The following is a 10,529-nucleotide window of genomic DNA, read 5'->3' on the forward strand; positions in this document are numbered from 1 at the left end:
GGATCAGAAAAAGACCAAGTTGGAGAGAAAAAGCCAGAGCTCTTTCTTGATATTATTATGTACATGTTCTGGAAAGACGCTTCTTTCTCAGCCTCCCCGATCTTCTTCTTGTCGTCGTCGTGCTATATTTCTCTCCTAAAAGTGTGGAAGGAAATGCAAGACTTTGCATCATTCTCTCTCTCTCTCTCTCTCGACTTTGGGGATTTCATCCATAAAAAGTCCAAAGAATTGAACAGCACATAAGCATAGATACGGACACGGACCATGTACTACATAATATGCAATACTGTTTAATACGGAGAATAATAACAAGGTTTTTCCTATCATGGTTACTTCTCGGCTGCCTCGCCGTACATACGTTTTTACTCCAAAAAGCAGCAACCAACCTTTTTACAGGAGTTGATGATGAGTTGCTGGTTGCTGGTTGCTTGGTTGGTTGTTGGGCCACCGTTGCTGGTTTCCTTTAGTTGCGTTGTTGCTCTCTGTCGATTCGATGGTGAGGAAAGGGTTAAAGCAAGCAAGCCACGCTGAACTGAACTGAATGTGGTATGCAAGCAAGCAATGGACGGTATACTAAAACCCAGTGCAGTTGCGTCTCTCGCCGAGTTACCTCCAACGACGACGTGGTGACCGAGAACGAAAAAGATCCCGAGTCGGGTATCACGCTGCCCGATGTACTGTAAAAGGTGCCTTAGAGGAGGATGAAAGTCGCCCACTTTCTCCAGGGCGATGTGTTCTGCCTGGAGAAAGTGGGGAACGTGCGACTAATCGCAGTCGCCCCTTGACTTTTGGTCCTTGTGGGTGTGGTCCTACTTCACCCCGGGGGTGGTTCATTCACATGATGTCTGAATGTATGAAGCCATGAGAAAAACCATGAGTATTGCCCAACCGTATAAAACATAGCAGAATGCACGACTCTGACTGACTGAGAGTGGTTCTTGTAAAGGGGGTTTGAGTTTACTCCGTGCTATGCGAGGACCGACTCTTCTTCTTCCCATGAGCATAGCATAACAATAATAATAATAATAGAGGTCTACTCTACAGACAGAACAGAATACGTATCCTACACCTACTACGGCTGCTCCTAGATAAAAGCTCTACGGCCAACTAAAGCAGTAGTAAGAGCAGAGCAATAGACACTGCTTTTGCCGTGCCATCCTCTCCTCTTTAAACGCGCTCCTCTCTTACTTCTACCCCGTTTGCTTGGTGAATACTTTTATCCGTCAGAGTTACATACTCACGAAACGAAGCAAAGCACAATTCAGCAGCACAGGATCGAGAGCAAGCATCGAACGAATAATGCTTTCTCTTCGTCTCTTACATAGTCCACCACCACCACCACCGCCACTACTGCTTCTTCTAGTACCAACAATTAACGAGATTCTGTAGGAAATTTTTTGAAGAATTGGTAAAGAAGGAGAGACGAACCAAGTTGCAGCATCCCTCGTCGTCGTCGTCGTCGTCGATATATATATAACAACACTGCTTCTTCTTAATAAACTCTTGAGAGAGGGATCCTCTTCTTGCCACCACCACCGACCCACCGACTAAGGCTAAACTAAACTAATACTGCTCTGATTGTTGTTTAACAACTAACTGTTCAATAAGTACCACTCACTCGCGAGGAGTGCGAAAAGAAGAGACCCGCAAATTTGTGCAAGATTGAAAAAAGGCCGGACGGAGGACGATATCCGCAGAAGAAGCATGACCTTTGGAGGAGGAAAAGTGTAGCCCGGTTTATTTTCCTGAGACGGGCACAAGTTTGGCGTCGGGGACTTAAAGAAAGATTGGAAGGAGAAGTTGAAGTTGACAAAGTGTTGGTAATTATTGGACCCGAGTTAAAGGGGGAACGTTAGTTAAATTGTGGGGACTTGTGTTAATAACCTTGGAGTTTAAATGTGAGATGAGACGGGAGAGGATTGAATTGGATTTATGACTGGTTGATGTGATTACGAAAGGGGAGGAGATCATGTGAGAAAAAGTAGGGACATTTTAGGACATCAACTTGATAAGTATTATAAAATTGATGCCTACTACTGATGATGACGGTGAAACTGGAAAGAACGACGAGGAGAACGACCTTATTTGTGGATTTCGAAAAAGGTCTCACATCACCATCGTCATCATCTTTAAGAGAAATTGTTCCTGTGATTGAGTGAAAGTTCTGATATTGACGAAAATGCTTTCGTGGAATGAAAAGTTGTTGTGAATATAAATCATATTTTCAGTACAATTAATTAGTAGCAATTACTATTAACGTTAAGAACGTATTAATTGCTACAGAGTAATTTGTTATATAAAGTTGTTAATACCTATTAAACCCATCAGTATAAAAATGTATGCTAAAGGCAAAGGTTCTGCGGTTCCGTCAGATGCTCAAGCTAGAGAAAAGTGAGACTAGTTTTATTTTTCAAAATCTATTTACAATTGGGGGACGCGATTTTATTTTTATGTTCTGATTTATTTATTTTTTCAGGCTGGCACTATACGTTTATGAGTACTTATTACACGTTGGAGCACAAAAAGCCGCCCAAACATTCCTTTCTGAGGTATTAAAAATCAAATTTTTACTGAAATTTGAAATGCTGCATGTAAAATGTATGCTAATGATTTTGTATTTCGTAATAGATCCGATGGGAGAAAAATATCACGTTGGGTGAACCCCCTGGTTTTCTCCATTCATGGTGGTGGTAAGTGAACAGAAATAGTGCATTATATCGAAACTTGCAAAAAAATGTGTCGATATGTATGCAGGAAATATCTGTCAAGTTTATTGGTTATTTATTGGTACTGATTTATCATTGCAGCGTTTTCTGGGACCTGTACTGCGCTGCACCCGAGCGACGAGATACCTGCGAACATTCTAGTGAAGCTAAAGCCTTTCATGATTACGTAAGAGGAGAATAAATTTGGAAATATCTTCCCAAATTACGGCTTCCAGGTTGAAAAATTATTTTTACATGCATGGTGATTATATTTATAGGGCTTTGTCAACTCTGGCTACGGCGTAAATGGAATCGCACATGTGAGTTTTACTTGTTTTTCTTATTTTTAAGGTTTACCATGTGTGCAAAAATAAGAGTATTAGTGTTGAGACAGTTGAGATTTTAGGTGAAACTCTTGTTTATTAGCAAAGGCTTTCTATTATTGAAAGGCTATAGATTGACATGAAAGATTTTGTAAATATGCATGTTTTTGTGGGTGCATTTGATGAGAACCAATTTCTTTACTTAATTTTCAGAATTCCGGTCCTACCCCCAGTCCGATGGGTCCTAACGACGGAATGGGTCCTGGTGGCCCTATGCCACCTGGATTTTTTCCTGTAAGCTTGTGCGCTTCATTGTGTCGTGATTTCCTATTTATTTCTATATTTATATATGCTGTTATCTGTGATATTTGGATCTGGTTTATATGTGTCTATATATATATGTGTGTCCGGGGGGTGTTTAAACGTCCATTCGACACTGGTGGTTCGTGTGTATTCGTATTTAGTCTATATTCGAGTTGTTTGAAATTTGTAGAACTCTATGAGACCATCACCACCTACGCATCCATCTTCCCAACCGTCCCCACACTCCCAACCCCCTCCACCGCAAATGTTGACAAACCAAGTAAGAATTACTGATGTTTCGTCCCATCTCGATCATATAGTAGATTGATTGATTGGAGTAGTATTTAGTAGTACTTTACTTATGTAGTTGTAAAAAATGTGCTTCCTTCTTTCTCTAATCTTACTGTGTGTCTAAATTTGTATGTATCTAAATAACGTGCGTGTCAAATTTGTATGTCGTATAACAACGGTTCCCTCTTGCATCATGTAAATTTCTTTGTTGTAAATATGCTCTTTCTACCTCCTCCTCCTCCTTTTGTGCACGGGTCTGATAAATAACTACTAAACTGCTGCTGTTGTATCCTCCTCAGCGAAAAATATTCTGCAAAATTATTTTGCATTATTATTATTATTACCTTATTAATGGCAATTCTTGACATATTGCTAATGATGAGATTCTGGTAATTAGAAACCAACAAAATATGGTGAACCGTATTCATTTAATTGTTATTGTTATTGTTATTAGGGGAGCATGCGAGAGAGCTTTTTCGCTTCTTAATATAGAGCTGGAAAAAATTGGCTTTACAGATTTTTGCCAAATCCCTTAATGTCTCCTTTGCATTTCAGCCGTTCATGGGACCCAGGTATCCCCCGGGTGGGCCCAGACCAGGCGTAAGATTGCCACAAATGGGCAATGACTTCAACGGGGTAAGTATCAAATTCATAAAGTCGTACAAGATAACATTACTGATTTTAACAGATCGTATAATAATCATTAAATGTTTCGTGAATGCAGCCCCAAGGACAACCAATGATGCCTGGACCAATGGACCCCAGCAGACAAGGCAAGTTTTACTACTGTATTGCATAATATGTATGTATCTAGCCTTAATAGAATTTTCATTTTTAATTAAAAATACAAAAATAGAAAACACTCAAAAGAGGCTTGTTAAATACAATCACAGAAATGTTAGATACAAATTTAATAGACAGAGAGAGCGAGAGACACGAATAATTACATATTCCACAAAGAAAAAAAGACAAAAAACATGTTGTTAAAGCTGTAGAAGCTGTAGATACATTTTCATGCACCAAATTTCTATCCCTGCTAATGTATAAATTTTTGAATGCTGCCGTGTCCGTGATGAATCATAGGAGAAGGTGGAGACTTTGTAGGATGGCAAGGTATGCTAAAACAATAAGATTCTACATAGTACTATAATTACAAATTAACGTTGTTATGTTTTGTGGTGCTTGCTTATGTGTTGTTGTGCACGTGGCCAATACGTAGTTTAGGTATTAGTTTTTTAATAACTCTGTGCTATGATAATCAGAAAGAGAGAGAGAGAAAGAGGGGAGAGAAAAATATTATGCTTCGTTAAGAAGACGATTTAATTTGCGTTATTGTTATTATTATTATTGCTGCTATTACCAATATTTGTTGTTTTGTTTTCGTGTCTCGATATTCGCAATAGTTTGTGTTGTTGCCCAATACGTATGACAATCAGAGAGGTATTATATCTTACCCGTATGTACTTATGCAAATAATGTGTCTCTGAAGGACCTGGAGGAATGGCTCCCATGGGGCCTAGGATGACGCCACCCCGACCAGGAATGGGTCCCCTTGGTCCTTCATCGTATGGACCTGGACCTGGTCCTGGTATGAGGCCAGGTCCACCGGGTATGCCTCCAATGTCAATGGCTGGACCAGGAAGGCCGCAGTGGCCGCCAAGTTCCTCTGCTGTGAGTATAGAGATATATATTATTCCTCATTTTTATTGTTTAAAATTTTCCGAGATTGTTGTTCATAAATTTACAAACTGAATTTGTAGCCTATGAATTACAACTCGTCGTCCCCTGGGAACTATGGTGGACCTCCAGGATCCTCGGGACCACCAGGCCCAGGTACTCCAATAATGCCAAGTCCTCAAGGTATTTTAATCATGACTCTTGTATTTCCACATGTTTAGGATTGCGAAACCTTTGGTGAGTTGCTAACTTGGTTGTCTTGTTATAGATTCGTCGAGTTCCGGGGGAGAAAACATGTATGGGATGATGAAACCTGTTTCCGGAGGCTCATTAAATGCCGTAAGTTAGCATTTCTCTTATTTCGTCCAATTTTTTTATTACTTCCATTCTAAATGAGACGATATACAGGAATAACAAACAGGATTATAAGACTTTTATGTAAATTGAGTAGCGGATTGAGTAGTTAATTTGAAAGAGAATTAAGGAGTAATTATTTTTTAAATAAGTTTTATAAAGAAAATTCGTAACAGAAAGAAATTTGTGGGTTTTAAATACATTTTTATTATAAATGTTAAGTGTATATATATTGAAAATATTCTGAAAATGATGATTGACAGGATTTCCCGATGGGTGGGGGACCAGAGGGTGGACCCTTGGCTCCTCTCGGCCCCGGAATGACCCCTGTAATGAACGGTAATGATGGAATGGACATGAAAAATTCGCCAGCAAATGGACCCGGGACACCTCGAGACGAAGGTTCATCAATCGCCGAGTACAATTTAGGCGGATTTGGGCCCCCTGAAAACGTAAGTGCAGAGTTTTGAGTGGAGGGTGATTGAGTATCTGATATGCAAACTCACCGAAGTTTGAACTAACCCATATAGGAACCATCATTTATGGATAGATTTAATGATTAAATAGTAGCAGTGATTGAGTTTCAGGTTAGAGTATTAACAACTTATTAAACTTTATAGTAATTAGGATGAGTAAAGCTAATGGACAATTAAATGATTAGGCAAGCAAACAGGGCTATTATTCAAATCTCAGAGACCCCAAGCAAATTACAACACCATAGATTCCCTTCAATAGCGTGGAATTGAACACTAATCGTAGCAGTAGACAAGCATGTATGAGCGAGATAAGTACGAGCGATAGGGATGACGTCGCAAGTTTCTTCCCCATTCGACACTGGGCGACCGTTCAATTTAGTTGGTTTGTCCTTCGTGAACTATCTCTATATTTTATATTCCGGACAAACAATCAGTCTCGCCTGTTTCACAAAGAGTATTGAAAGGGACGTAAGATATCTCAGTGTACTGCTTACTTTTATACACCTTATTGATTAAGTTTTGTCACACAGAGTTTAATTTAACTTCATTTACTTTTTAACCAACTCCTTGTCGTTATATTCCGTTGGGAAAATTGACGAATTAATTCCCGTAGTAGTCATTTCGTAGCATTTTCATGAGTCTGACAAACTAGAGAAGAGAACATTACTTCAAAACTAAACGCATATCAAGTACATGTATTTATAGTTCATTCATATAATAAATCTACCTGCCACGATGAACACCTTGGCTTCCAATTCACCGGCGTCGCAACGTTTGATCCGGGTTGACTTTCATTACTTTCTTTATTTCACAAAGGCTTCAATATTCTTTTCTAACGCTGGCAAATTATTCTTATTGCATTATTTTCTTGTTCTTATCTTTATCATAAAAACAGGCTGTCATATTGTAGAACTAGTTGGCATTATCCATAGTTTATATTTTTCTTTTCCCCTAGTGAACTTTGGGCTATTCTCATAAGCCAAGTATTATTATAAAAGTGTGTTTTCTTTTGTAGACAACAGAGTTATTAGTAAGCGGTATCAGATCATACTTACTTTATTGAGTTATACGGTAAAGAAAATTATAGCAGCAAGACGAGTAAAAATTCTGACAAGAAACGGCAAGGATTAAGTTCTTAACATTTTTTTATAAACGTCCCTTTTTTAATACCTCATCATCATCAGTAGCATTTTCATGGGTCAATCAATGTGAAGAATCGTCAGTCTTCTGCTCATCTCGTTTTAGTCTGTTCGGGGAAGAAGGGTTAAATTACTAATCAATTGTGGTGCACCAATTACTCAGGAGAATGCATAAATATAACGAACATAAATCTTAATCTCGCAATGGTTTAGATTTCTTTGCAACTTTCTTTTGACTTTTTACACTGACTCAAATTCTTACTGAAGTTGCAGCCTAGTAATGAGCTTTATCAGATAGTGATTTGTCACTATCTGATAAAGCTAAAATCAATTATTAGGGCGAAGTTCATTTGGGATACAAAATCTCAATCACTAGGCCTTCATAAAATCCGATCCATCTTTCTTAGCAATGTCCATCTTGATCAGTTTCTTATGATTTAGTTTAGACTATCAAATAGGTTTGAGTATAATTACTATAACTGATTAGTTTAACAAAAGTGATGTACAGTAGAGTGAACTGGAATGCTTTTTATTCCGTAATTCAGCAGATAGTAGCTAGTGCAATGATGGGATAAAATTTTCAAGTATTTATTACTACACACTTTGTTCTGGCTCTGGCCCCAGCAATTAATTATTTCTGCAGCAAGAAGTATTTTCATATTAATATGCTTTATATTTATTTATTTAGGAGGAACCATCTGAGTCTGCAGCGATTTTGAAAATCAAAGAGAGCATGCAGGAAGAGGCAAAACGGTTTGAGAAAGACACTGAACACTCAGATTATTTCATGCAGTAACAAAAAGCGGCACACACAGAAGATATCATAATACAATATCCATTATAGCTTCTTTCCACTAACTCTTTCTATCAAAAGGCGGATGGAAGACGATATTATGTTGTTTTAGATTACACACACACACACACAAAACACAATCTCTCAGAATCCAGGAAGTGGCGTACCTTGTTACCAAACAGGTTCTGAACGATCCTAAGTATCCTCTAATCGATCATTTTCATAGTGTAAAAAGTAAGAGAAAGAAAGAAAGAAGGAACCTTCACAAAGCAGACTTCAGATATAAGAAATAATATATTAGGAAGAAAAAAATGGAATACAATGATGAAAACCAATAGTTCTCTGTGTGTATATTTGTGAGAAGTTTTACCCAACGTAACTACTAAATATTACCATATACATACGAGACACTACGTAGATATTTTGCTAGCTGTATATATAGAGAATCAGAGAATGTTATTACTGGCAACAATAAGCTGTGAAAGAAACAAATCAATCAGAACAAGGGAGAAGCAATTATAGAAGAGTAAGAGAGCATTCGAAAAAGTGGTTGTTTCAGAAAACGACTTACACACACACCACCACCACATCACCACCACCCACTCGAAAATTTGTTCCGAGTATAGATTTACATAAATATAGATAAATATATATATATGTATAGTTTGTGGATGACGAGTCAATATGATATTGCAGTGTACGGGAGTGTACATTTTTTTACAAAAAGTTGTTGTCGTTCGTTGTATTGTTGTGGGTGTGGTGAACTACATACTACTATTTACTATACTACATACATACATATTATATATTTCTTCTCCTCCTCTTCGTCGTTATACAATAATACTGCTGGTCTCTTGTTTTCTAATAAGACGGTCAAGTCAATTGATTGCTGAAAGGCCTGACACTTTTTGAAATCATTCCGTATTTACAACAGTTTTAGTGTATGTGTAGGTGTGTCCAAGTGCTGCTGATGATGATGATTTACCGTAGAATTTAGCCATAGTTTAGTAATTCCAGTGACTGTGTGTGTATATTTAAACAAAACGTGGCACATGAGCTTTATAAATGTGTGTGTATCAAGACAAGAATTTCTACTTAAGCCTTCAGGTGTCAGGTTATCTCTAGATTCTTTGGACATCATCGAATTGCACTGCTACTTTTTCGTGCAGGTATGTCCCTCCCCGTCTCATTTTCTCTTTTAATTAATGCATTCGCTTCTTAGGGTAGTCCACACTACTTCCATGCAACCTTAGAGATCAGTATCAGTCAGTTTCCGTCAGTTTAGTCAGCCAAGTAGAAGTACATGCGTTGTAGATCTGTCTATCTGTGTACATGTTTATCAGTGAGAGAGAAAGAGAGAGAGAATGAAATAGAGAGATAATCAGATATAACTAAGCATCCAGTATCATTTGTTAGGTGCACATTGTTTTGGTATCTATAATTTGTCGTCTTCTTCTTTTGTCAATGAAGAAAGAAAAAAATCTCTCTACTAAAAATACTACTAACACTTTAAATTAACAAAAAGTTCATTCATTTTTATAACAATTCGTCTCAAACTAGTTGCCGAGTCCTCTTCCTCCAGTTAATTCAGTGTCAGTTGACGATGATGTGATATATATTTATATTTGTGTAAAAAGGGCTTTGATAAAGACACACATCATCATAAAGTTCGTGTTATACAATCTATGGAATATTATTGGTAGACCTGCCGCATAAAAAATACTAGTGAAAGTAAAAACTAAATAACATTTCTTTACGTATATATATTTATATTATTGCCGTGTTATGTCCGCATAGTTCAATCATTCATAAATATGCAGCAGCCTCTAGTTTGTCCAGTTCTCATGCAGTTGCTTGTCTCATTTAGTTTTCTGTGTTGACTATATAAGTTTACCATTAATTCGACTAATGCAATCTTAACAATACAATTCTTCTTATTTATTTCAGATGGACGACTTTATTATCTGAACATAACTTTTTTGGACGGAATTTGAATTCGAATTTGATAAGAATATGAAGACGAAGAATAATAAGAAGAGGAGGGAAAAAAGAAAAGAAAAAACTTGAAGGGATGATAAGTTCTATATTTAAAAAAAACTCAATGTATGGACACACACACAACCATTTGATAAAACTGTTTCACATTATCCAACATATTAATTATTCAGCTATTTAAATGTTGATTACATATACTACATAGGTTTAGTTTTTCCAGTTAATCCATGATTTCAATTTATTACATTTACATGAAAATTATTATGCATGCTTTATTTATGTAACTGATGAAAATTCTCCCAAATTGTTGTATCTTCTTGTTAGACGACCACTTATAGAAATTTTGTAAACAATGAGTAAAGATTACGTTGGTAAAATTGATCCTGTCTCCTTAATCTTGCAGCGAGTACTTATTCAAATTAATTACTACTTACTGTTCTAAAACGTCTTGATTGTGTCACCAACCAGCGTGG

The 10,529-nt window shown here is 37.2% G+C and overlaps 1 protein-coding gene and 1 long non-coding RNA gene across 8 annotated transcripts; one reads left to right on the forward strand and one right to left on the reverse strand.

Annotated features, from left to right (window-relative positions):
- Window positions 1-1,127: 1,127 nt before the first annotated feature.
- LOC110856695 (single-stranded DNA-binding protein 3) lies at window positions 1,128-10,448 on the forward strand. 7 transcript variants are annotated; one of them, XM_035857273.1, is made up of 16 exons: window positions 1,128-2,391; window positions 2,477-2,549; window positions 2,629-2,690; window positions 2,808-2,892; window positions 2,984-3,025; window positions 3,242-3,322; window positions 3,522-3,611; window positions 4,178-4,258; window positions 4,347-4,395; window positions 4,706-4,735; window positions 5,112-5,293; window positions 5,383-5,482; window positions 5,568-5,638; window positions 5,917-6,105; window positions 6,184-6,240; window positions 10,009-10,448. In XM_035857273.1, the coding sequence occupies exons 1-15, from the start codon at window positions 2,336-2,338 to the stop codon at window positions 6,214-6,216; spliced, it is 1,224 nt and encodes a 407-aa protein (XP_035713166.1). In that variant the 5' UTR covers window positions 1,128-2,335; the 3' UTR covers window positions 6,217-6,240; window positions 10,009-10,448. The 7 variants fall into 7 exon arrangements, with proteins under 7 accessions (XP_035713166.1, XP_021960893.1, XP_035713168.1 ...); XM_022105201.2 differs by lacking the exon at window positions 6,184-6,240 and adding an exon at window positions 7,957-9,230 and having other exon boundaries at window positions 5,383-5,455; XM_035857275.1 differs by lacking the exon at window positions 10,009-10,448 and adding an exon at window positions 6,315-6,464.
- Window positions 7,001-7,739, reverse strand: LOC118437873. Its single transcript, XR_004836438.1, has 3 exons — window positions 7,300-7,739; window positions 7,185-7,236; window positions 7,001-7,095 (listed from the first exon to the last, which is right to left on the reverse strand). It is a non-coding gene; the product is annotated as an uncharacterized LOC118437873 (long non-coding RNA).
- Window positions 10,449-10,529: the final 81 nt, after the last annotated feature.

The sequence above is a fragment of the Folsomia candida genome, unplaced genomic scaffold (assembly GCF_002217175.1).
Source record: "Folsomia candida strain VU population unplaced genomic scaffold, ASM221717v1 Fcan01_Sc017, whole genome shotgun sequence".
Classification (NCBI taxonomy): Eukaryota; Metazoa; Arthropoda; class Collembola; order Entomobryomorpha; family Isotomidae; genus Folsomia; species Folsomia candida.